At 41.0% G+C, this 27,879-nt stretch overlaps 1 protein-coding gene across 6 annotated transcripts in view; it reads left to right on the top strand.

Moving 5' to 3' along the window:
* Positions 1–27,574, top strand: part of LOC142257997 (death-associated protein kinase 2-like) — a 72,364-nt gene extending 44,790 nt beyond the window's left edge. For all 6 annotated transcript variants that reach the window (XM_075330366.1, XM_075330360.1, XM_075330363.1 and 3 more), the window contains 11 exons: positions 6,549–6,685; positions 8,893–9,114; positions 10,852–10,990; positions 16,404–16,533; positions 16,912–16,960; positions 17,242–17,268; positions 24,053–24,205; positions 24,583–24,628; positions 24,949–25,038; positions 25,143–25,226; positions 26,688–27,574. In XM_075330366.1, coding sequence (XP_075186481.1) covers positions 6,624–6,685; positions 8,893–9,114; positions 10,852–10,990; positions 16,404–16,533; positions 16,912–16,960; positions 17,242–17,268; positions 24,053–24,205; positions 24,583–24,628; positions 24,949–25,038; positions 25,143–25,226; positions 26,688–26,768 — 1,083 coding nt within the window. In that variant the 5' untranslated portion in view covers positions 6,549–6,623 and the 3' untranslated portion in view covers positions 26,769–27,574. The remainder of the gene's footprint in view (positions 1–6,548; positions 6,686–8,892; positions 9,115–10,851; positions 10,991–16,403; positions 16,534–16,911; positions 16,961–17,241; positions 17,269–24,052; positions 24,206–24,582; positions 24,629–24,948; positions 25,039–25,142; positions 25,227–26,687) is intronic.
* The last annotated feature ends 305 nt before the right edge of the window (positions 27,575–27,879 follow it).

Raw genomic sequence — 27,879 nt, 5'->3', positions numbered from 1 at the left:
TCCACAGTCTGACCGCTCTAACTGTAAAGAACCCTTTCCTATTTAGCTGTCGGAATCGCTTTTCTTCCTCTCGCAGTGAGTGACCCCTGGTCCTTAGTATTGTCTTTGGAGGAAATAAGTCATGTGCCAGTCCTTTATATTGACCCCACATATATTTATACATAGAAATGAGATCTCCTCTGAGACGTCTTTTTTCTAAGCTAAACAGATCTAACTTTTTCAACCTGTCATCATACGGGCGGCCTCCATTCCTTGTAATAGTCTAGTTGCCGCCTTTGAACTGACTCTAACTTCTGAATGTCCTTTTTAAAATGTGGAGCCCAAAACTGGATCCCGTATTCCAGATGTGGCCTTACAAGTGATTTATAGAGGAGTAACAATACATTGGGATCACTGGATCTAATCTCTCTTTTTATACACCCTAGAATCTTGTTTGCTTTAGCAGCTGCTGCCTGACATTGAGTGCTGCTGCTCAGCTTATTTGTAATGAGAATACCCAAGTCCTTCTCCTGTTCTGTAGTCCCGAGTTTACTTCCATTTAATGTATACGCAGCTATAGGATTACTCCGTCCTAGGTGCATTACTTTACATTTATCAACACTAAATCTCATTTGCCAAGTATCTGCCCATTCTGACATCTTATCCAGATCTTTTTGTAATATTGTACTATCCAGGTCAGTTTTTAATATCCTACATAGTTTGGTGTCATCAGCAAAGACTGACACTTTACTATCACTCCCATCCACAAGGTCATTAATAAAGAGATTAAAAAGAATCGGTCCTAGCACAGATCCCTGCGGCACCCCACTGCTGACTACAGCCCATTTAGAGAATGTACCATTTATGACTACTCTTTGTTTCCTATCTTTTAGCCAATTCCTTACCCAGTTGCATATAGTTTCCCCTAGTCCTTGCTTCTGGAGCTTTAGTATAAGGCTATTATGTGGTACAGTATCAAATGCCTTTGCAAAATCCAAATAAATCACATCAGCTGCATTACCAATATCCAGGTTTGAACTTACCCCCTCATAGAACCCCAACAGGTTGGTTAGACACGACTTCTCTTTCATGAATCCATGCTGTTTGTCAGTTATTATATTATTTTCTGCAACATATTTTTGCACGTCATCCCTTAAAATGCCCTCAAAAACTTTGCATACTATACTATATTATTATTACATACTGGGTTGTGCCAGTCAAATGTCAACATTCCCAATCCTTTTGTTCTAAAAAGGAAAAAACAGCCACCCTGAGATGTCTTACTTGTTTTTCTATCCCAATTTAGAACACATTTGCCCAAGTTGGGAATGTGTCACGATGTGACTGTAGGATACTGAGGGACAGGGGGCTCCTATACTGACTCTCACCCTAGAGGACCCTAGGCTATCCGTAACCTCCAGATTACCCCTGATGGTGGAAATGCCAGAGTCCCATGCCTTACTATTTTCCTGCCCATAAATAAACTGTTCCTCTCTCTTCCCCCAGAGAAGAAAGGGGCAGGAGTGTGATGGTACCACAGATACAAAAAGGCATGGGAAAAACAAAACTCAGACACACTGCAAACTTACAGGAACAGTAAGAGAGCAAAGAGGAAAGCAAGAGAAGTAAGGCAGCAACAAAAGGACAACAAAGGTTAAAACCACAACCGGTCACAGCAATAAAGTACTACAATCACCAATTGGTCTGGATCACGACACCTCACCAGACCTGTTATAGAGAAGCTATAGCTGGCATTAAAAGAAGTGTTCATCCAGAATATATAGGAGGGGAGTGAATGTGATTGGCTCCCTCACACCATGTGATCAAAGGAGACTGAGAAGCAGCCCAGCAGAGATTAACTCTTGCTCATTTGCCAATGAACTATAAGTCTGTGGGTTGACGCCCGAGTCTGCCTGCACTGATCACAGACATCAGATAAGTTAGCAGGCACAGGGCCAGAATCTGTAGTCTCCACGGATCCCCATGCTACCATGACAGTCGGATATGTTTGTAATAACCTCATTGTGACACCATGCATGTTTATGGTGGCTGTTGGGTGAACAAAACATCTGGGAGTACCTTGGAAAAAAGAGTAGAGCCCCTGCGGCACACATAAAACAAAAACCGACCACCCCATCCTTGGATGGATCATGTTCCCACCCATTCTGGGGTAGGTAGTTTGATGCTTTTCCAAGATCAGTGTTGGAAACCCTGGATCCTCTTAGTTTTGGTTTGGGCTTTTACTCCCAACTATGATCAGTGACTCCAAGTTAGCGTCACTGATAAAAGGCAGTCTGTGGTGGTCTGAAATCCTTCTCTTCCAGACAACTGCTTGCCTTCCATTCAGCAGCTCTTCCTGCTCATATAAGGTTCTAGGAGTACGCACTAGACAACCACAAATTGACCTGGAAATTAGAAGCTTATAACATTTGGGAAGGCTAAAATTTTACTGATGAGATTCTTGCTCTTCATTTTATTAGTGCTCTCCAAGTAGTACCCAAGCTCCCACAATACAAAATGCTGGGTTTAGCTTTAGGCATAATTAGAGAAGAAAACCTCACTCATGCAGCTATAACCATGACATAAATGAGGTGTAATGTATGGGTTTTCTGCATGGCCTCGGTCTTGCACCTTGTATATTCAGCTTGGCTTCTTCACATCATTGGCGTGATTGCCATCTGATTACTCAGCGCACACCATGATCTGCCATATGCATGCGGCACTGATGCTTCATATGTTTCTCTGAGTTCTGGATTACTCATGGAAGGAATATTATCCAATATAATAATACAGAACATAAATAATATTTATAACACAAGGTGAAACCAATAAATATTTCTTGTTTACGCTCCTCGTGGGTGGGGCTATAGAAGGAAATGCATTATTGGTTACCAGATTATTTAGCTGGAATGCTGTAGATTTTCTTTTGCAGTGTTGGGACTTTTTGTTAGCCACTAGTTAGATATCAGCCGCTTTTAGTGTAGGATATGCCAGGACATGGAACTGTTGTGTTGTCTGCAGCACGTGTGTTATTTCTTACAGTCGTAGGCAGCCTTGAATGTTTCTCAAAGTCGCAGCTGCGCCATATGGCACTAAAAAACGAACCTGCTGCGTGTGCTCATTAAATATGTCTCCGACCGCCATGCGACCGGCTCTCATCATGTGCCTAATAATTAACGGCTCGATCCAAGTGTGGAAAAACTTCTGTCATTCTTAATTATTAGAGTTAATTGTGATTAATCAGGAATGAAAATATAGAAGAACGGGGGCATCATGGCATGCATGAAAAAACAAAAACGCAGCCTTCGTCCGATGACAAATCACGCTCCCACCCACACTGCGATTCGAAAGTCTAATATTTAACCAAAATTAGGATATGTCCCTTAGTTGTGTTAAGATAGAAGTTCAATCCTCCTGATTCTCGCTTGTGTTGTTGAGCCCTCTTTCTTGGAAATGTGGCTGAGCTGCAGCTGAAAGGCACCATCAAACACTTCACTGCTCTAGACCACCAGGGAAAATGCACTCCGCCATTACTCTAGACCAGCTGGGAGTATAAAATGTAAAATTTTCTTCTCTAAACGAGTGTAAAATAAACCCTTTTCTATATGTATACAAGTAGGAAACATTCAATAAACCTACTCGAGACCATTGGTGACATAAAATAAAACCCTCCCCCCTACTCTAGATCACCAGGGAATGAATCCGATACGCTATTCTCGATCACAAAATAAGTTAAAATGACCCTATTAACATGTCTAAACCACCGTAAAATGAGTCCCTCCATTACTCTAGACCAGGGGTGGGCAATTAATTTTCCCATGGGGCCGCATGAGAAATTGGGATTGGTTTAGAGGGCCGGACTAATATAATTACCTCAGTTCTACCCAATATACTACATCACTACACCCCCTCCATATACTACACCTGTAATAAACTACACCACTACACCCCTATATACTACACCTGTATTATACTACACTCCCTCCATATACCTGTAATATACTACACCCCCATATACACCTGTATTATACTACACCACTATATAATACACCTCCGATATACTACATCATTACACCCCTATATACTACACCTGTAATATACTACATCACTACACCCCATATACTACACCTGTAATATAGTACACCTGTAATATACTACACCTCTATATAGCACACCTGTAATATACTACAACTCCATATAGTACACCTGTAATATACTACATCACTACACCCCATATACTACACCTGTAATATAGTACACCCCCATATAGTACACCTGTAATATACTACACCTCCATATAGCACACCTGTAATATACTAAACCTCCATATAGCACACCTGTAATATTGCTACGCCTCCATATAGTACACCTGTAATATACTACATCACTATACCCCCATATACTACACCACTATATACACCTCCATATAGCACACCTGTAATATACTACAACCCCATATGTCACACACCCTGCCCACATATCTCACCCTGCCTGTACCCCAACTTACCCCTCTCAAACACTCTGCAGCCCTTCACATCCTTCTGTCAGTCTGCAGCCCTCATATGCCACTAACCCTGCAACTCCATCTTCCCACATATGCCACTCACCCTGCAACTCCATCTTCCCACATATGCCACTCACCCTGCAACTCCATCTTCCCACATATGCCACTCACCCTGCAACTCCATCTTCCCTCATATGCCACTCACCCTGCAGCTCCATCTTCCCTCATATGCCACTCACCCTGCAACTCCATCTTCCCACATATGCCCCTCACCCTGCAGCCCCCCTCCCCCTCATGTCCCCTCTTTTTTCATTACCAGTCATCATGTGTCCACATCTCCTTCAGGATTCAGTATCTTGCTTTCTGCCCGGCATCCTGTGTCTCCTCCCACACAGTCACATGGGCGTGACATCATCGCAGGTCCTGCAAGATGAATTATTCCTCTGCTGTGCTGCTTCTTCTGCCGGGCGGGAACTTTTAAAATGACACACGCAGCGCAGTACTGACAACGTCAGAGCGCGCGCGTGTGTCACTGACAATTAGTGCCAGCAGGGAACAGAGGAAAGACTCCTGCGTTCCGCTGCCTGCACTGACTCTGCGGCGGACCTGCACAGGATCTCTCCCTGCTCGGCACGCTGCAGCCCGGCTCCACTGCACCGGCTGAAGACGGGCGGGCCGGTCACAGAGAGTCTGCTCTAGACCATCAGGAAATGTAAATTGATTCACTCCATTACTGTAGACCACCAGGAAATGTAAAATTATCCCCCCCTTCACTATTCCTGGGCACCAGGAAATGTAAAATGAGCACCCTCTACTATTCTAGACCATGAGGAATTGTCAAATACATTTTTCCACTGTTAGACATAAAATGATCCCGTCTGCAACTATAGATCACCAGGAAATGTAAAATAACCCCTCCATTACTCCAGACCATGAGAAAATGTAAAATGAATCCCTCCACTAGTCTAAGCCACCATGAAATGTAAAATGGTATTTTCTACTATTCTGGACCATGAGTAAATGTCAAATAAATGTTTCCACTATTCGAGACAACCAAGAAATGTAAAATAATCCCATCTGCGACTATAGATCACCAGGAAATGTAAAATAATCCCATGTGCCTACTAGAGATCACCAGGAAATGTAAAAAAAAAATCTTCCATTACTCTAGACCACCAGGAAATGTAATATAATCCCTTGTACTACTCTAGATGATCTAGGAATGTAAAATATACTTCTCCACTACTCAAAATCACCAGGGCATGTAAAATAGTGCCCTACCCTTCGCTAGACAACTAGTGAATGTTACATTAAACCCCTCCACTTCTTTAGACAACCAGGGAACATACAGTAGTATACAACTCTCCACTACTTAAGACCATCAGTGAAAAATAATAACCTCCACTACTCTAGACTACTAGTTAATGCAAAATTATATTCTCCATTCCTCTAGAACACCTGGGAACGCAAATGGACCCCTACACTATTCTAGACTACGAGGGAATTTAAAATGAATCCCTCTACTACTCTAAACCACAACAGAATTTAAAATGGACTAGGAAATGTAAAATGAACCTAAGTACACTCTAGACCACCAGGGATAAAATCCCAAGTATAACTGTCCGAAAATGTAGTTTTGAGACGTCAGTTTCCCTAATTTGCCTGTTACCCAGGACTCAAAATGTAAAAATACCTACTCTCCGACCACCAACAAAGGAACCACAATAAAATGCATCTATCTATGTGATAATTGTAGTACTTTGGAATGTTTTCCAAAGATGTGTAGAAGATAAAAACTTATCGAATGAGGAAAACTAGATCTAAAAAAAGAGTTAAACTAAGTGTTGTCATGATTATAGCAGTTGGCAGAAAATCAGCCTAAAATTCCTCAGTTTCTCAGCAATGTGTACAGAGCAAGGATCTCTGAGCAGATCACGTGTTTTGGTCATCTGATGCTAGATTTGTTTCACTGCCAAGGAGTTAAATAAGACAATATGAGGACCCCTATTCTTCCCTTCTGACTACATTAACTCTTGTAAATGATCCTGTCCTTCCTTTCTCCCAGTCCTCGGAAGAATTCCGGTTTTCAGGAGACGATGAGGAACTTGTAAACCTTGAAGACGAAGTTTTTAATCCAAACATGACCTCGTTTAAGCACGAGAATGTGGAGGACATCTACGAGCTTCTGGAGAAGTTGGGCAGGTATGTTAGTCTAGATGACAAACTGTATAGGCACTTGAATTGTGGCCATCTGTAGTGGTCAGCAATGTTGCTTTAAGTTGTGGTTCTTATATGGTAGTTGGGTTGGTGACTAGGAGATACCGCCATGGGATGCCATTACCAATTTGGCGAAGATTGGCTGCTCAGAGTGTAAGCTGTATGAGATTACATATAGGTTGTCACAGTGCTCATGCCATGTATGCTGGGGCAAGTGAGCATTTTTCACATGTTTTTTTGGTGGAGCAGTGAAACCCATGTTAGCCTGGTAGGACTTCATGAAATACTGCGGAAAAGAGAAAATGAAGAGAGCCTGAGTACAACCCTATGTTTTTCCCAAATGGATATTCGGGAGGAGTTAGGAAGTGGAGTGTGGCTGCATTTAGAGATTGTATTTTTTATAAATACTAACATTCCCAGTTTTACCGGGATTGTTGTGTGACTTGGCCTGCAAAGGTGGGAATTAATAACACCACGGCCAAAAGCAGGTGTGGTATTTTATGGGTTGCTCATGGGCGGTCCTGGAGTTTGGTCTGAGTAGGAGTCTATTAGGAAAAGTGAAATTGAAGAGGGGCTCAGTACAGCCCTATGGTTTCCTCAAGTGTCGAGTAGGGAGGCGTTAGAAAAAAAAGAGTATGGCGATTTATATATTTTTTAGAATTACTAACAGTCCCAATATTACAGGAACAGTTGTGTGAATTGGGCCGCAAAGGCGGGGATTAATAAAACCACGCCCAAACGTAGGTGTGGAATTTTATGGGTTGCTCATGGGCGGCCCTGGATTTTCTTCTGAGTAGGACTCTATCTGGAAAAGAGAAATTGAAGAGGTGCTCAGTACAGCCCTATATTTTTCTCAAGTACCGATTGAGGAGGAGTCAGTGAGAAGAGTATGGCTATACTTAAAAGAACCACTATAGAAAGAACAAAAAAAGAGAAACCTCACCAACGTAGGGAGAGCAAAAAAGAAAAACTTCACCAACCTTGTAACTATTCAGAAGACATTGTAATGTTTATTATTTGTTGACAGTCATGTTTTTGGAGAGATAATTGAGTGAATCGGCCCGCAGAGGTGGGGCTTGGCAAGGCCACACCCAAAAGGTGTGTTGCTCCTGGGCGGTCCTTGAAGCAGGATTTAAATATCCCTATTTTGTTGACTAGGATTCCAAACCATAATGAACAAAGAAAACTTTGGTGGGCCTGTTTCTCCCCAGTGCCGATTCAGTAGAAGTCGGAAAAGAGAGTTTGCCACATCTGTATTCTTGAAACTATTCAGAGAGTTTATTTTTAGTTTTTTTTCTGATATGCTACATATCCAGATTTTTCAGACACCGTTCTGTGAATCAGCCCTCATAGGTGAAGCTTAGCAAATCCACACCAAAAAATAGGTGTCACAATTTAAGGGTTGCTCCTGGGCGGTCCTAAATGTCCCAATTTTGGTGTTTCTATATTTCCACCTGTTGCCTACCTTGATATAGGGTGTGCTCCCACATATTGTGATATCCAGTGTATTCTTGTCACATACACAAGATCACACAGGCTTTACTCATCTGATTCTCACCACGGTGCACATCCTGGTGGCGCGTTTTTTTTGTTTGCTGTCCTTAGAAGAGAGGATCCACGCATTACTTTGGTATGTATCACTTCATTCTCTTGGGGCCTTTGATTTCTTAACATTCGTTACCCGCTAGAATCCCTAAATTATTTATAAACTGATCAATTATTCAGTAACTCAAACTGAACTCTGAGCTTAATGAGGGAAAAAAAAGCCATGAAATGTGTAACTCGTACTAAAAACAGACAAAACAGGCGATGACTGGGAACACAACAGGCTTGTTGTGGAGACTTGCTGGTTGGACTGTAGAAGGGTCAGGGTCAGGCTGCTGGCGGACAGCCGTGATGAATTTCTGTACATGAGCAGGGCTGATATCTTCTGTGTGGAGCTTATATCAATAAATGGCCTATGAACAGGAAATGTTTGTCTCTTCCCATTGTTCTAAATGAGCCCCATCAATCACATGATCACTGGACATGACCCCGAGTACTTCCTGGACCATAAAACCATCCCTGACCTATAAAAGTAGCAGCATATAATGTATCATGCTATATATACTGTAATACTAGCTTAGATACACAATTCAGGATTAAATACACCTCATTGCTCAGTCTATGACAATGTCATCTTGGTTTTCTAGTGGTCACTTTGGAGAGGTGAAAAAATGCAAAGAGAAAAGTACGGGAACCTTCTACGCCGGGAAGTTCATCAAGACGCGCAAGTGCAAAGGAAGCCGACTGGGGCTGGACCGCGAGCAGGTGGAGAGAGAGGTGTTCATCCTGCAGCAGCTGGAGCACCCCAGTATCATGAGGCTTCACGATGTCTTCGCTAGCAAGGCTGAAATGGTGCTGATCCTGGAACTGTACGTACCAGACAGAACTAGCTGATGGAGATCGATAGATTATAGAACTCTATATACCAGACAGAAGTAGCTGATAAAGATACATAGATTATAGAACTCTACATACCAGACAGAAGTAGCTGATAAAGATACATAGATTATAGAACTCTACATACCAGACAGAAGTAGCTGATAAAGATACATAGATTATAGAACTCTACATACAAGACAGAAGTAGCTGATAAAGATACATAGATTATAGAACTCTTCATACCAGACAGAAGTAGCTGATAAAGATACATAGATTATAGAACTCTACATACAAGACAGAAGTAGCTGATAAAGATACATAGATTATAGAACTCTACGTACGAGACAAAACTAACTGATAGAGATCTGTATCTTTTAGAACTTTACTTTCAGACAGTAATAGCTGATAGAGCGATAGATTATAGAACCCTACATATCAGACAGAACTAGCTGACAGTGATCGATAGGTTATAGAGCTCTACTTACCATACAGAAGTAGCTGATAAAGATCCATAGGTCATAGAACTCTACATACGAGACAACTAACTGTCAGAAATCTGTATCTTATAGAACTTTATTTTCAGACCGTACTAGCTGATGGAGACTGATAGATTATAAAATTAGCTGAAGGAGATCAATGGAACATAGATCTCTATATTTCAGACAGAACTAACTGATGGCGATAGATTATAGAACTCTACATACCAGACAGTACTAGCTGATGGAGATCGATAGATTATAAAATTTGCTGAAGGAGATCAATGGAATATAGATCTCTAAATTTCAGACAGAACTAGTTGATGAAGATTGATAGAGGATAGAACTCTACATACCAGACAGAAGTAGCTGATGAAGATCCATAGATCATAGAACTCTACATACTAGACAGAACTAACTGATAGAGATCTGTATCTTATAGAACTTTACTTTCAGACAGTACTAGCTGGTAGAGATAGATTATAGAACTCTACGTATCGCACAGAACTAGCTGATGGAGAGTGAGAGATTATAGAACTCTACATACCAGACAGACATAGCTGATAAAGATCCATAGATTATAGAACTCTACATACGAGACAGAACTAACTGATACAGATCTGTATATTATAGAACTTTACTTTCAGACAGTACTAGCTGATGGAGATCGCTAGATTATAAAATATGCTGAAGGAGATCAATGGATTATAGATCTCTACATTTCAGACAGAACTAGTTGATGAAGATTGATAGAGGATAGAACTCTACTATCAGACAGAAGTAGTAAATAAAGATCTACAGATGTATAGTTGCAGACAGTACTACTTGATAGAGATAAATAGATTATGAAACTGTACATATCACAGATATTTAACATGACCGTTGAACCTGTTCTCGACGTTGTGTCGTGAAGCAACATCCCATCATTCTTTGACGTCCCACAGACTGGCGTGTTGTGTTAGTGTTCTCCATTGAGAGGGCAGAGCCGGCTATTTACATGTCTCCCATGTTCTTACGCTCCAGCTGTGGATTCTGATACTGATTATACTGGAGCAATCCACTGTCCGGTCGCGGGGTAAACACAGGCGGGCGGCTCCTTGTTTGTACAGCTGTCTGCGCTTTGGGTGGTCCTTAAAAAAATGTGCTTTGATTTACAAAGATCCTGAAAAAATCGTGATCTCCCTGCTGTATGGAGATACATACAGCGCAGTGTAAAAGTTCTCACCCCTTCCTGATGTCCCTTGTTTGCAGGATCAGAGGAGGGGAACTGTTTGATTTCATCGCTGAGAAGGAAGCACTGTCGGAGGAGGACGCCATTGTGTTCCTGGAGCAAATCCTGAAGGGTGTCGCTTACATGCATTCCAGGAGCATCGCACACTTTGACCTGAAGGTGAGATTTCCTGCGCTGTTTTCCTCCAGCATTCCTTACTATTTTCTACCATTTTTTGCAAAAAATATGTTAACGGGGCTCTCTGAATCTGTCCCTCCCTCACCTAAAGGTTGCACATGGTGACAAACCTTCAGAGAGATTTGTGATGCAGATGTGTGGATCCTAGTCTAGTAAACACAGCTATAAGAAGTAAACGGATCCTTGGGGGTTGGACCTAATGATCCTGAAAATGTGGGTTTCAATGTCAATAGAGCACAGGTGACCACTCAAGACCATGGTGACCCACAGCTACATCTAAAAAATTAGCCCTTTTTGCTAAAAAATCTAAAACGCGCACCCTACTTTTATCGCTTGACGCTGAGAAAGCATTTGATAGAGTGGGTTGGGAATTCTTGGAAAACACCCTGAAAAAATGTGGCTTTGGCAACACATCTATTAACTCCATCATGGCGCTATATTCCTGCCCCACAGTCACAATTAAATCAGACAACCACTCTTCGAAAACTTTTATGATAACCAATGGAGCTCGTCAGGGATGTCCATTATCACCGCTACTTTTTGCCCTGATTATGGAATCTTTGGCAGAATGTATCAGGTCAAACGAAAAAAATAAAGGTATTTCCATAGGCAAAGAAAACTTTAAAATAAGTCTTTTTGCGGACGATGTAATTGACTCTTAGCAACCCATTAAACACCATCAATGAGACCAACAAAATTCTGAAAGAATTCTCCATTGTTTCAAACTTTAAAATTAATGAGAAAAAGTAAAAAATGCTAACTCTTAACTTCATCCCAACAGCACAAAAAAATCTTAGAAATAATGTTAATTATGAATGGGTTACAGACGCTATTGAATACTTAAGGGGGCTTTAAACGCTACGACATCGCTAATGCGAACTCGTTGGGGTCACGGAATTGGTGACACACATCCGGTCGCTTTAGTGATGCCGTTGCGTGTGACCCCTATGAGCGATTTTGCATCGTTGCAAAAACGTGCAAAATCGCTCATCGGTGACATGGGGGTCCATTCTCAAAAATTGTTACTGCAGTAGTAACTAGGTTGTTCCTCGTTCCTGCGGCAGCACACTTCGCTCCGTGTGACGCCGCAGGAACAAGTAACCTCTCCTTACCTGCCTCCCGGCCGCTATGCGGAAGGAAGGAGGTGGGCGGGATGTTACGTCCCGCTCATCTCCGCGCCTCCGCTTCTATTGGGCGGCCGCTTAGTGACGTCGCTGTGACGCTGAACGAACCGCCCCCTTAGAAAGGAGGCAGTTCGCCGGTCACAGCGTCGTCGTCGGACAGGTAAGTAGTGTGACGGGCCTGGGCGATGTTGTGCGGCACGGGCAGCGATTCACCCGTGTCGCACAACAGATGGGGGCGGGTACCCACGCTAGCGATATCGGTACCGATATCGCAGCGTGTAAAGCGGCCTTTAGGTATTACTTTCACAAAAGATATTAAAAGCACCTTAATCCTCAACATGAATAAACTCACAACTCAGATTGAAAAAGACTTTGCTACATACAACAAAACCGCAACGACATGGCTTGGTAGAATATTGGTAGCTAAGATGTTTATTCTACCCAAAATTTTATATACAATGAGATGTCTACCTATCATCATCCCAGACGAATTCCTAGTCAAATTGCAAAAATTGATCAACAAATATGTCTGGAATAATAGCAAAGCAAGGGTGGCCAAAAATACATTATTCAAAAATAAAATTAATGGAGGATACGGCCTTCCTAATGTACAAGCATATTATTACTCAAATTTATTAAAACAAACCAACAATTTGGTTATTAAAAAATGAAAATACTCCAACTTGGGTTAACTTGGAACTAATATTATCAGAAAATAATTCTTTCCGCTCTCCTTTACTGGAACAGTTACTAAGCTCTGGAGGAAGAAAAGCCAATACCTATGATAGCAGCACTATTAATGCTGCATTTACTTCCTGGGAAAAGATTTCAAAAGTCTCCAAAGACAAAATGACTTTCTCTGACGCCTCATTGGGGGACACAGGACCATGGGTGTTATGCTGCCTATCCATAGGAGGACACTAAGTAGATGCAAAAGCATAGCTCCTCCTCTGCAGTATACACCCCCTGGCCGGGGCAGGCAACCTCAGTTTTAGCTTAGTGTCTGTAGGAGGCACATCCTTTCAAGGTTTTGTTATTTTTTGAGGGTGACGGTTTCCCTTAGGGACCGATCTCCCAATACCACCAACGGGCAGGAACGCGGAGTGTTGCCTCCACGTACCCCCTCCTGCAACGCTGAATCCTGGGCTGCCTTTTACTGGACGACAGGTCCCACAGACACAGATTTTCCAGAGCCCAGGGCAGAGGCACAATTCCTCAGCCCCTGTTTGCAGGCTCTGAGTTGATACATTGCACCTGTGTGGCCGGACACAGCAGGCTGACTCTGCTATTTCCACTGCCTGGACTGAGGCAGTGTAAGGCCCTGTGCGCACTTACCAGTTTTTCCCGCGGATTTCCTGCGGTTTTACTGCTTGTTTCGCTGCATGTTATATTCATAACATCTCTGCAGTGATTCACCAGCAAAACCTGTGGGAAAAAAAAATGCTGTGCGCACTATGTGGATTTTGACAGCTGCATGTTTTGCTGTGGGATTCCCACAGAAAAAACAATTGCATGTCACTTTTTTTCCGCACGTCGCTGCGGCATTTCACTCCATTGACTGCCATGTAATCGTGAAATCCCGCAGGGAATAACGCAGGCAGCAAATTCTGTGCGGTTCATTGCGTTTTCCTGCGTTATTCACTCCGGTATTTCGTGGTTTACCTGTGGTAATGTACATCGCTTGCCTGCGGTTTGCAAATATAGATTTGTCAAACAATACGGAGACAGTAGATAGATGGATCCAGTCAGGGATAAAATACATAAAAAATATATACGATGGTGCAAATTTCACCTCATTCTTACAACTTAAACTACAAAATAATATACCAGATAAAGATCTGTATTTTTTCCTAGAAATAAGGAAAACAATCCGGAAACTTATAGAACCCGAATGTAAAATAAACAAATTCATACTTAAATTGATAAACAACCCAAATAACAAACTAAATGGAGTCATAAGAACATCTATCATGCCTACAATTCTGAACCCACCACAAGAAAAATGCTACACATATCCAGTTGGGAAAAGGACTTGAAAGTAGAATTCACCCAAGTCCAATGGGATAAAGCTCTTAAAAACACATACCTTTCCAATATCTGCGCTACATTGCATGGAGCTTATTATAAGATTTATACCAGATGGTATTTCACTCCGGACAAAGTAGCCAAAATATTCCTGTAATGCTGCCACCAGGGGGAGCCAGAGCTCTGTAGCAATACACTACACAGAGCAATGAGAACCAGGAAGTGAATTCACAGTGTTCTCATGCATTACCTCAAAGCACAGCTGAGAAGCAGAGCTGCAGAGCATGCAAGGAATAGTCACACAGGCTGGGTCAGACACCGTATGGCCAGAAGCAGGACCGGAGGAACGATCAAAAGCGGAGTCAAAGTCAGGCCAAGGTCAGTATCGGAGGAAGCAACCGAGTGGGGAAATAGGAGAGGGGACAGAGGACAGGAGGGACGACCAGGGGACAGAACACAGACAAGGGCACGGGGGCACAGGAACAGACAGATCAGGATATCACTCACAGGACCAGCAATCACAGGCAAAGCAGTGCTAAGCTTATAGCCGGCACTGGTTCACTGGAAATGCCAGCTTTTAAGGCATCCAGGGTCTGGAAGTGAGGCTCGAGAGAAGGCTCCGCCCCCTAGCCATGTGGACAGGGAGCCGAATCATGACAATTCCCAAGTCAAAAACCAACATGCTGGAGAGGTTGCGATACAAAAGGTGACATTGTTCATATTTTTTGGAGCTGTCCTAAAATCAGAAGCTTATGGCAGAAAGTGTCTAAAATAATAAATCTGATAATGCACTCAAAAATAAGTCTAACCCCACAATTAGCTCTCTTATCGATAGATTTGGATACAATAAACATACAATACAGGGCCATCGTAATTCATATCCTTCTAGTTACCAAAGTCGAATTGGCGGCACGTTGGAAATCCAATAAAATTCCAAATATTTACGATCTAATAGAAAAAATATCCCTTCATAAGTTCTATGCAGAGAAGCATGGTCTGATTAATAACTCCTGGAACAGATTTCATAAAAAATGGGACCCATGGACTGACTTTATTAACAACAATACATAAAATTTTAAATCTAATCTAGTTCTAATTCTTATATAAACGTAATACATGATACTTATTCAATTAGTTTAATAAGAAAATTGTTTGTCTACATCAATCTCCTGACATATTATTTGAAAATCATACTTTGTAAATTCTTAATCCGACTGTATGTCATAGTTTTTACCAATGTTATTTATTTTTTTTATGTCTATATTATTTGTTTGATATAGCATGAAGTAATGCTATACAGCACATTCTGTTTTATTGTTAGCGTTAGAACTCTTTTATGTATAAACTTTGAAAACCTAATAAAAAATTATTGAATCATAAAAAATTAACCATTTTTAAGCTTTTTCACAAAGAAATGCTCCACAAAGCTAGGGATGCCACTAAGATGCCTGGGGGAAGTTTGGTTTTATTAAGTCCCTCCCCTTTTATGGGGTTGGTTCACAAAACTATCCTGGGAAAAGCAGGACTCTTGGCAAAGTATGCTGTCTGCTGCTCCATCTGACATCATGGTGATTGAGTGTATCAGTGTCCAAACTTCCTGTTTCTAGACGTCACCAAGCTCCTCATGGGCGGGGTCAGTCCTCCATACCTTTATGACTGTAAGACATTAATTGCTTTGTCCATTCACATGGTAGTAAACTGGTAGTCCTTAAAGGAACAGGTGACAAATAAATAGAGGTCTCTTTAAATAGACATCTAGGAAACAAAAAAAATATGATAAATTATATTGTCACTTTAAATGGTGGAGAATGTGATATGTTCACAAAAGTGGCACCGAAGCGAAGAAGAAAAATGTAATTATTTCCATTTGTCATCATTTATTTCCTGCTGTTCGCTAGAACGATTTTTGTCGATAAGCAATTCAATATTTTTTGGTCAGCAAAGAATCTTTGAAACTGTCAGTATCACATTAAAATTATATAAATATATGACTCCTGTAATTCACATATAATACATAGAATTTCTTTGGTAAGTGTGCCACCTAGTGGTCATACAGACTATTACAAATTTTTTTTTTTTTTTTATTGAAAGCTTAGTTTTTAATATAGACTGTGGGTATCCACTAATAGGCAAAAACTTTGTATCATAAAGCTTAAATTTAGATTATGACCCTTATGCATTTTGTTGACTCCAGGATGCTATTTTCCATTTATCCTAATTGGTGCCATCTATTTTTTTTTTTTCAGCCTGAAAATATTATGCTGCTAGAGAAAGACGTGCCACACCCAAAGATCAAAATAATCGACTTTGGACTGGCCCAAAAAATTGAAGACGGAGCAGTATTCAAGAGCTTATGCGGGACTCCTCAGTATATTGGTAATTTATAGTGGTCTCTGTATATACGGGGTTAATTTTAATCCTGTTCTGACTATAATATATAGTCGAGGTATAATATATCGAGTATAATAGTAGAGGAATTCAGATTAATTATTTTAATAGAAGACAGCATTTTAAATGACACAATCCATCATATTAGTGGTTTAATTTTATATATGCTCCTCGGGGGCGGGACTTTGCAAATGAAATCTGATTGGAGCTGCTCTTTCTATATTCTTTTTTGAATATTTAATGATAGCAGGATGCTATCATGATCATTGTCTTTTATTGTTAATATATGAGTATGATGAAAAATAATTGTGATAATTCCAAAGAGAAAATAATTCCAATTCAATTTTGGGGTTTTTTTTTGGACAGCACCGGAAGTTATAAACTATGAACCACTAGGACCACCGACTGATATGTGGTAAGTTGTGGACCACTGACCTTTATATAGGGGAAAGCATGCTAGTGTCTCAGCAGGTTTCAAACCCAAGTCTTAATTTTCAGTACAGGAAGTGTTGTCGTAGGGAGCGGAGAAACGTTTCTTACACTTACGCCTAAAGTCCTTTTATTTATTACTTCTGATAGTTTTATTTGAAATATTTTGAGTGTGAGGGCATTGATTGTAAAATATATTTTAAGACATCACTACATATTTTTATGATGTTTTCTAATTTTGTTTTTATGCATGTTCTTGTTTTATAGGAGTATTGGAGTGATTACATATATACTGTAAGTATATAATGTGCATGTATACATACAGTACAGACCAAACATTTGGACACACCTTCTCATTCAAAGAGTTTTCTTTATTTTCAGGACTCTGAAAATTGTAGATTCACATTGAAGGCATCAAAACTATGAATTATCACATGTGGAATGGAATACTTAACAAAAAAGTGTGAAACAACTGAAAATATGTCTTATATTCTAGGGTCTTCAAAGTAGCCACCTTTTGCTTTGATTACTGCTTTGCACACTCTTGGCTTTCTCTTGATGAGCTTCAAGAGGCAGTCACCGGAAATGGTCTTCCAGTATGCCTTCAATTTTGAATAAATCGCCAACAGTGTCAGCAGCAAAGCACCCCCACACCATCATTCCTCCTCCTCCATGCTTCACGGTGGGAACCAGCCATGTAGAGTCCATCCGTTCACCTTTTCTACAAAGACACGGTGGTTGGATCCAAAGATCTCAAATTTGGACTCATCAGACCAAAGCACAGATTTCCACTGCTCTAATGTCCATTCCTTGTGTTCTTCAGCCCAAACAAGTCTCTTCTGCTTGTTGCCTGTCCTTAGCAGTGGTTTCCTAGTAGCTACTTAATAATCATAATAATAATAATAATAATCTTTATTCATATAGTTCAAACATATTCTGCAGCACAACTCTATGTGGCATTGACCTGGTCTCTAATCTGAGCTTCTATTAACCTGCGATTTCTAAGGCTGGTGACTCGGATAAACTTATCCTCCGAAGCCGAGGTGACTGTTGGTCTTTCTTTCCTGGGCCGGTCCTCATGTGAGCCAGTTCCTTTGTAGCGTTTGTTTTTTTCCACTGCACTTGGGGACACTTTCAAAGTTTACCCACTTTTTCGGACTGACTGACCTTCATTTCTTAAAGTAATGATGGCCACTCGTTTTTCTTTACTTAGCTGCTTTTTTCTTGCCATAATACGAATTCTAACAGTCTATTCAGTAGGACTATCAGCTGTGTATCCACCAGACGTCTGCACAACACAACTGATGGTCGCAACCCCATTTATAAGGCAAGAAATCCCACCTATTAAACCTGACAGGGCACACCTGTGAAGTGAGAACCATTTCCGGTGACTGCCTCTTGAAGCTCATCAAGAGAATGCCAAGAGTGTGCAAAGCAGTAATCAAAGCAAAAGGTGGCTACTTTGAAGAACCTAGATTATAAGACATATTTTCAGTTGTTTCACACTTTTTTGTTAAGTATTTCATTCCACATGTGTTAATTCATAGTTTTGATGCCTTCAATGTGAATCTACAATTTTCAGAGTCATGAAAATAAAGAAAACTCTTTGATTGAGAAGGTGTGTCCAAACTTTTGGTCTGTACTGTATAATTTATTTAGCCATAATTCAGAGGCTACAAATATAAATATAAAGGGATCTGGACTGTAAAAATATTTTTTTTAAAAAAAATCACAAAAAAGAGAAAACATAAATTAAAATAAATTATACCAATAAATAAGTACATTTATATGAAAAAATACACAAGTGGTCAAAATTGTTGGTACCCCTCGCCCTCGTTTAATGAAAAAAAATCCACAATTGTCACAGAAATAACTTGAATCTGACAAAAGTAATAATAAATAAAAATTCTGTGAAAATGAACAAATGAAAGTCAGACATTGCTGCTTTTCTGCTTCCACAGAATTTAAAAAAAAAAATAAAACTCATGAAATCAGCCAGGACAGAAATGATGGCACCTTCCTCCTCCTCCTCCTCCTCTTCCTCCTCTTCCTCCTCCTTAACTCAATATTTTGTTGCACGACGTTTTGAGGTAATCACTGCAATCCAACAATTCCTGTAACTGTCAATGAGACTTCTGCACCTCTCGACGGGTATTTTGGCGACGCCTCAAGAGCAAACTGCTCCTTGTGTCTGGTGTGTGAAGGTCGCCTTTTCCAGGCGTTTCAGCTCTTTTCAAAGATGCTCAATAGGATTTAGGTGAGGGCTCATAGAAGCCACTTCAGAATAGTCCAATGTTTTCCTCTTAGCCATTATTGAGTGTTTTTAGCTGTGAGTTTTGGGTCATTTTCCTGTTGCAAGACCCATGACCTGCGGCTGAGACCAAGCTTTCTGACACTACAGCACATTTCTCTCTAGAATCCCTTGATAGTCTTGAGATTTTGTTGTACCCTGCAAAGATTCAAGACACACTGTGCCAGATGTAGCAAAGCAGCCCCAGAACATAACAGAGCCTCCTCCGTGTTTCACAGTAGGGACAGTGTTCTTTTCTTGATATGCTTCATTTTTCCATCTGTGAACATAGAGCTGATGTGCCTTGCCAAAAAAGTTCCATTTTTGTCTCATCTGTCCATAGGACATTTTCCCAGAAGCTCTGTGGCTTGTCAACATGTAGTTTAGTAAATTCCAGTCTCGCTTTTAATGATTTTTTTCAACAATGGTGTCCTCCTTGGTCGTCTCGAATGAAGTCCACTTTGGCTCAAAAAACGATGGATGATGCGATCAGACACTGATGTTCCTTGAGCTTGAAGTTCACCTTTTAATATCTTTAGAAGTTTCTCTGGGCTCTTTTGTTACCATTTGTATTATCCGTCTCTTTGATTTGTCATCAATTTTCCTCCTGCGGCCACGACCAGGGAGGCTGGCTACAGTCCCATGGATCTTACATTTCTGAATAATATGTGCAACTGTAGTCACAGGAACATCAAGCTGCTTGGTCATGGTCTTATAACCTTTTCCTTTAACATGCTTGTCTATAATTTTCTTTCTAATCTCCTGTGACAACTCTTTCTTTTGCTTTCTCTGTTCCATGTTGAGTGTGGTACACACCATGTCACCAAACAGAACAGTGAGTATCTGTAGCCCTATATACAGGCCCACTGACTGATTACAAGATTGTAGACACCTGTGATGCTAATTAGTGGACACAATTTGATTTAACATGTCCTTTTTGTCACATTATTTTCAGGGGTACCATTATTTCTGTCCTGACCTGTTTCATGAGTTTTATGTTTTTAAAAATACCGTGGAAGCAGAAAAGCAGCAATGTCTGACCTTCATTTGTTCATATTCATAGATATTTTTTATTTATAATTACTTTTCTCGGATTCAAGTTATTTCTGTGACCATTGTGGGTTTTTCTTTCATTAAACGAGGGGTACCAACAATTTTGACCACGTGTGTAAATAACAAAAACGTACACATATTTGGTAATGACCCGACCTATAAAACTTTCACACTATTGATAGGAGAATGTCTTGCGTATCAATCAAGGAAATTGGAGACATCTACTATCGGTGAAGACTTTATTCTCATATATGAGGAAACAACTCAAAATCACCTTCAAGGACAAATAGGCGAGAATATCTGTCCTTTCCAGAATTTCATCTTTTATACTACATTTAAAGAAAGGAAAAGCTACAAAAAGTCACACATTGCATATGTCTGATACTTTCCAAGCCTAATAGATAAGGAATTTGTTTTCCTCTCAATCTATTTTAGAATAGTACATTGCTTAGTCTTACATAAATCAATTTTAGACTTCTTCCATTTGCTCAGTAGATATAATAATGAATACATACAATTAGAATTATTTAAACTATTCAGCTATTAAAAACTAATATGAGGCTAAATTTCTTATAACACTGTTTAACCCTTTCAGTGAATAGCATAATTTATTTTAAATAAAGACACGGTAAAAACCCTTATTCTTTTTCATCATACCACAAAAAAAGTGGAGTAAAATGCGATCAAAAAGTAAATAAAAATGGTATAGCTGAAAACTTTAAACTTGTCCCACAAAAACCAAGTCACCATACAGCACTGTCAGGGGACAAATTAAAAAAGCTATAGCTCTCAGAATACAGCAATGCAAAAACAATTTTTTTTCTAGGAAATTGTTTTTATGGTGTAAAAGAGGCAAAACCTAAAAAAACTTTACAAATGTGGTATCTCTGTAATCGTACTGACTCGAAGAATAAAGCTATCTTATAATTTTTAAGACACAGTGAACGGCATAAAAAACAAGCAAAAAACAATTCCTGAATTGCTGTCTGTTCTTGATTCTGCCTCACTTAAAGCAGAATAGAGTGCGATCAAAACATATTATGTGGCCCAAAATGATGCCAATAAAAACACCAACTGATCCTGCAAAAAACAACCGTCACATGACATTGTTAGCAGAAAAATAAAAAAAAACTACAACCTTCAAAATTCAGTGTTACAAAAAACTTTGTGTAAAAATAGCGTAACAGTAGCCAAACCTAAAAAACCTATATAAATCTGGTATCGCTGTAATCTTACTGACCTGAGGAATAAAGCCACCTTATCACTTATAACTCAAGGTGTACGGTGTAAAAAATACATAAATAAAGCCAGTTCTTTACCTGCTGTTGATTTGTTTATTCTGCCTCCTAAAGATCACAGCACGACACAGCTCACATTTTTCCTGTGCTGTACACTGAGCGCTTACACTGGGGATTACATGTAAATCTCTGAAAAACGTGATTCAGACATGATTCCCAACGGAAAATTCACTGTAATGATGCAGAGGGAGTCACTTTGACCTCATAAGTGGCCTGTGGTTCGGTGGTGTCCATCTTTTTATGTGTTTTCTTACGCTTGCACAAAAATGCAGTCATTAAACAGTTTTGCTCACGCACGAACACAGTTCGGAGTAACTCTGCTGCCTTCTTATAGTGAATTAATCTGTTGCAAGTTTCACCTGAATCACATATTTTGGATATGTTGATGGTAACCCGATGTAAGTGCTCAGCATAGAGCACAGGATAAATGGGAACTGATCCAAAATGTTCGGTACCTAAATCGCCACCAAATAGCATTCAACTAAACCCCCAAAAACACATGTCCCCACTCAGGTCCATCATCTCTTAACGGAAATATAGGGGGCTTCCATGGTATTGGTAACACAAAGGCTCTGGAATAACCCTATGCCCCCCCCCAAAAAATAAATCCAGCTAAATCTGCTCTCCAAAATCCAAATCCCTCTTACTTCTGAACAACACAATGTACCGAACCGCAGTTCGCGTTCACATGTATGGCATTGTTATAGTGAAGAGAGCCTGCTTAATTTACAGGGTGCAGGTTTCCAGAAGCATGAGCTCGGCACATTGTATGGGCACTGCAATGTACTGGGCATGACAAGGGCTTACTTGCAATTTTTAGTTTGGCAGCATTTACTGCGTTTGACTCCATAGGTGTTTTCCAAAGACAAAATTGTCTTACACCCAAAAAATAATTCCCAGAAGGGTGTTTTTTTCCAAAATTTGGTCACTCGAGGGGCTTTCTGTTGTTCAGGCACTTAGGGACTCTGCAAATGGAGTCCGCAAGCTTTTCTAGGAAAATCTGTGCTCCAAAAATTAAGTAGCGCTCCTTCCCTCTAGAGCCCTGTGGTGCGGCCAAATAGTACTGTACAGTCACATGTGGAGTATTGCCACGTTCAGTAGAAATTGTGTAATACATTATGGGGCTTTTTAAACTAGTCCCCTTGTGAAAATAGAAAATCTGGGATTAAAACAACATTGTAGTTGTAAAAATGTAATTATTATTTTTTTCACCGCCCAATAGTATAAACGTTTGTGACACACCTGTGGTGTCAATATATTCACTGCACCTCTAGATGAATTCATTGAGGAATGGAGTTTGTAAAAATGGTGGCATGTCTTTGTCTCTGTACAGGAAGTGGGGTGTGTCTTTGTCTCTGTACAGGAAGTGGGGTGTGTCTTTTTCTCTGTACAGGAAGTGGGATGTGGCTTTGTCTCTGTACAGGAAGTGGGTGTGTGTCTTTGTTTCTGTACAGGAAGTGGGGTGTGTCTTTGACGCTACAGGAAGTGGGAGCATGTCTTTGTTTTTGTACAGGAAATGGCGGTGTGTCTTTGTTTCTGTACAGGAAGTGAGGTGTGTCTTTGACGCTACAGGAAGTGGAAGAAGTGGGAGCATGTCTTTGTTTCTGTACAGGAAGTGGTGGCATGTCTTTGTACAGGAAGTGGGGTGTGTCTTTGTTTCTGTACAGGAAGTAAAGGTGTGTCTTTCTTTCTGTACAGGAAATGGGTGTGTGTCTTTGTTTCTGTGCAGGAAATGGGGGTGTGTATTTGTTTCTGTACAGAAAGTGGTGCAATGTCTTTGTCTTTGTTTCTGTACAGGAAGTGAGGTGTGTCTTTGACTCTGTACAGGAAGTAGAGGCATGTCTTTGTTTCTGTACAGGAAATGGGTGTGTCTTTGTGTATTGGAAGTGGGAGTATGTCTTATCATGAATACAGGAAGTAAGGGTGTTTGTATCTCTCTTTTCCAATGTTATAGAAATGTCCTCTACATGTGTTTCCTCTCTGCCTTGACTCTCTACCACCCTGACAGGAACTTACTGGTGAGCAGTTACTTGAATAGAGTAGAACTGAAGAATACCAGTTTGTCAGAGCTGGTCTCACTGATACTTGTATAAAATGGAATTGGATAATAAAGAGCCATATGGTGTGGTCTCCTGCGGTTATATAATATCCAGTGGGTAGTCTTACATGGAGCATACCACTCTCAACACTACGTGGCTATCTTGGACAGTGCCGTAGATTGTGCAGAGTACAAGTGGGCATGTTTGACCATCTCTTCATTCCAACGGGGGACTCCAAGGCTCTATTCTTGTACTCAGTAAGAGTCCAAGTAGTTGACTTCTCCCTCATCCATCAACAGCTTCTTAGCTATCCTTTGTGCATATGTTGGGCAGACCCCTTTAAGAACAGAATTGTAGTATTTTAATGCAATAACATCTGTGTTCTCTCTTTACGTCAGACTCAGTGGTTTATCGCCATTTCAAGGTGAGACGGACTCAGAAACGCTAACAAACGTGGTATCCGGCAACTACGAATTTGATGACCGCTATTTCAGAGACACCAGTGACATGGCGAAAGAGTTTATTCGGCAGCTGCTACTTAAAGAGCCTGGGTAGGCCAACATGGATCTGGTACCATTTTTACCAAGAGCCCTGATTTTGCTTGGGAAGGATCTGCAATTGTAAAGGGTAGAGTTTTGCAATCTGAATGTAAAAGGCGGCTCCTTGGGGGCGGTCCTTAAAAGACAGAATTTATTTAGCGCTGTGCACCAAATGTGTGTCAGAAAAAATAATCATTTTTGGTGTACATGTAATTTACGCAAAAGTATTTTTTTTTTAGTTCTCTGCTACTTTTGCCATAGTTTTTTTCACAGTGGGTGTGTTTTATTAGAAGGAGGTGGGCTTTTTATGTGAATCCTAAAGGCTCAGGCATCCTTATGACGCAACTTTAAGTTCACGTAATGAAGAATTATTTTTTTTGTTTTTATAGGGACAGGATGACGGCGGTGGAGTGTCTCATTCACCCATGGATTAAGGTTAGTTAATTTTTTTTGCTCTTTTTAAACCAGCTATAAAATTTTGTTCAAGTATGCCACCTGCTGGAAGCAAAAGGGTATTACAAGAGCTTCTATAAAGAGTTAAAAAGTATGTGACTGAATTAAAAAAATGTGAAACACAAAAAAAAGGATATTCGTAATTTATTAAGTCTAGTACTATTTAAAAATATAAACTAAAATATACAGTATATATATTTTTAATTGTAACTGTTGTTCCCCATGCAGCCAGCAGATGGCAGTGTAGCCCTGTACAATTTAGACTATCTATAAACTTACTATGAATGTAATTCTGTATACAGCCACTGACTAGGAAACAGGCGGCCAACAGAAGTCGATCGTCCATTAATATAAAGAATTTTAAAAAGTTTAATGCACGGCGGAAGTGGAAGGTAAGGAGGTTACACCATGAATATTGGAGAATTTCTGGTTAATTATTTATCCAGCAATAGGTTTCTTACACACGGTACTGAATCTGCTATCGATGTTTCCCCAGCTCTCGTATAACATGGTTTCCGCCTGTAACAGACTATGTAGAATGAAGCTGCTGTGTAATCCTGCAAAACCCGAGGAGGAGTTGGTAAGTAATGATGATGTCTTAACATATATGTTGTAAATGCCACGTTCAATTAGATCTCTAAGCTCCTCATAGTGAGGATTTTTAACTTAACAGAAAGCAGGGGCGGGTCTTTGCTCTTTACTGCAAGCGGGGTGGGTCCTTGTCGAATCAGAAAGCGAGGCAGGTCTTTGGGTGGGTCTTTGTCTCTCTACAGGGAGTGGGGTGGGCCTTTGTCTCTACAAGATTCGTGGCCTGGTCTCTGTCTCTCTACAGAAGTGGGTCAGGTCTTTGTTTCCTTTACAGGAAGGGGGACAGATCCCTGTCTCGCTATACGAAATGGGGGCAGGTCTTTGGCACTTTACTGGAAGTGGGGGTGGGTCATTGTCTCTCTCCCAGAAGCGGGAAGCGGGGTGGGTCTTTGTCACTCTACTGTAAGCGGGGGTGGGTCTTTGTCGCTACTGGAAGCAGGGGTGGGTCTTTGTCTCTCTACTGGAAGCATGGGTGGGTCTTTGTCTCTCTACTGGAAGCATGGATGGGTCTTTACCTCTCAACTTGAAGCGGGGGTGGGTCTTTGTCACTACTGGAAACGTGGATGGGTCATTGTCTCTTTACTGGAAGGAGGGGTGGGTCTTTTTCTCTTTACTGGAAGCATGGTTAGGTCTTTGTCTCTCTACCGGAAGCAGGGGTGGGTCTTTGTCTCTCTACCGGAAGCAGGGGTAAGTCTTTGTCACTCTACTGGAAGCAGGGGTGGGTCTTTGTCTCTACTAGAAGCATGGGTGGGCCTTTGTCTCTCTACCGGAAGCAGGGGTGGGTCTTTATCGCTCTACTGGAAACATGAGTAGGTCTTTGTCACTCTACTGGAAGGAGGGGTGGGTCTTTGTCTCTTTACTGGAAGCAGGGGTGGGTCTTTGTCTCTCTACCGGAAGCAGGGGTGGGTCTTTGTCTCTATAATGGAAGAAGGGGCGGGTCTTTGTCTCTACTAGAAGCATGGGTGGGCCTTTGTCTCTCTACTGGAAGCAAGGGTGGATGTTTGTCGCTTTACTGGAAGCAGGGGTCGGTCTTTTTCTTTCTACTGGAAGCGAGGATGGGTCTTTACCTCTCTCTGCTGAAAGCATGGGTGGGTCGTTGTCTCTCTACTGGAAGCATGGGTGGGTCATTGTCTCTCTACTGGAAGCGGGGATGGGTCTTTGTCTCTCTCTACTGAAAGCATGGGTGGGTCGTTGTCTCTCTACTGAAAGCATGGGTGGGTCGTTGTCTCTCTCTACTGAAAGCATGGGTGGGTCGTTGTCTCTCTACTGGAAGCATGGGTGGGTCTTTCTCTCAACACTGGAACCATGGGGTGGATTTTTGTCTCTCCACAGGAAATGGGAGTGTTACTCTTTCTCTCAACAAGACATAGGAAGGTTTGGGTCTCGTACAGAAGGTGTAAGTCTTTTTTGGGGATCAATGCTTAAAACCTAATTCTAACGTTAACCCTTTCAGAGGCAGTGTGAAAGCGACCAGGAGGACGAGAAGACGAAGCCGGTCACTCTGCTACGCAGACGCCTTAGCAGTTGCTCCTGAGCCAGACAAACTAAGCACGACCGGTTCATGTGTCTACGGATGGTGGTCTGAGGATGTCAACTAAAGGAGACCCCCGGGAACCTGGAGACGCTGTTGAATCACTAGGAACAAGCATGGGTGGGCCCCCAGCACCAACTGATCTGCCTGCATGTGGCATGGCTTAACCCTTTGCTGCCCAATGGACAATGCGGATGTCACCGCTCCATGGCGGTCTCGCCTTGATATGCAAATATTATGTTAACAAGTTTTATTTTTGTTATTACTGTTATACGAAGCTGCACGTCTATAGGAGGGGGGGCATATTTAAAGCCCCTTCCGTAATTTAAACATGTCCTCTGTCTATAAGCGTGCGGTATTGTGAATGCCGTCACCTTGTCTTATAATCCATTCTGAATAGTGTGCGTTTTTAAAAAGGGTCCTACGGTTTTACGCAAATGAACCCCCTTAAACTAATTACTATTAAGTAATAGTCTATTTTTCATCTCTTGCTTTAGAATTTGGCAAGATCACTGCTTGCTGTCAGTGACTGGGTGATTGGCAACTCCGAAAAAAGGACTGATACAATGTAGCAAACCTTCAGCTGGGTAGGCAGGACGTAGTCTTGAGGATGAGTTTTTAACCTTTTCCATTCACTGACAGCAAGCAAAATACGGACGTAATTACCAAACTGACAGCAATACTGTGGCCTAAAAGCGGAGGACCCCTTTATGTGTGAAGTCTTTCAATCATGGTAAAAAAGTTCTATTTTTTGGAGTTTGTCTCGTTTACTCATCTGACTTTTGTATTAAAGGAAACAAATCTGAAAATCTTGGCCTCCGCCCTCTATTTATCCCGTAGTGGCCCTTTTAAGGATTCGTTAGAAGTTTTGATTGGGAGGGATCCAATCTGTCACCGATCACTTATGGATCTGATCCGGTTGAAAAAAGTTATTTTACCATTTCATCCACTCACCGTTTTGTGCATGCAGCTCCAATGTGATTCTATGGTTAATAACAACCTTACTTTCCACGCTGCTCCTTCTCCTTTTTCTTGCAAAGTTGCTGCTTTGCATTCAACAAATGGAAAAATGGCTGCAAAATTGTGAGGCATGCAATTGCGACGTGTCGCCACT

This window comes from Anomaloglossus baeobatrachus, chromosome 12, assembly GCF_048569485.1.
Source record: "Anomaloglossus baeobatrachus isolate aAnoBae1 chromosome 12, aAnoBae1.hap1, whole genome shotgun sequence".
NCBI classification, from domain to species: Eukaryota; Metazoa; Chordata; class Amphibia; order Anura; family Aromobatidae; genus Anomaloglossus; species Anomaloglossus baeobatrachus.
Note: the sequence above shows the minus strand (reverse complement) of the source record. Positions and strands in the feature narration are given on the sequence as shown.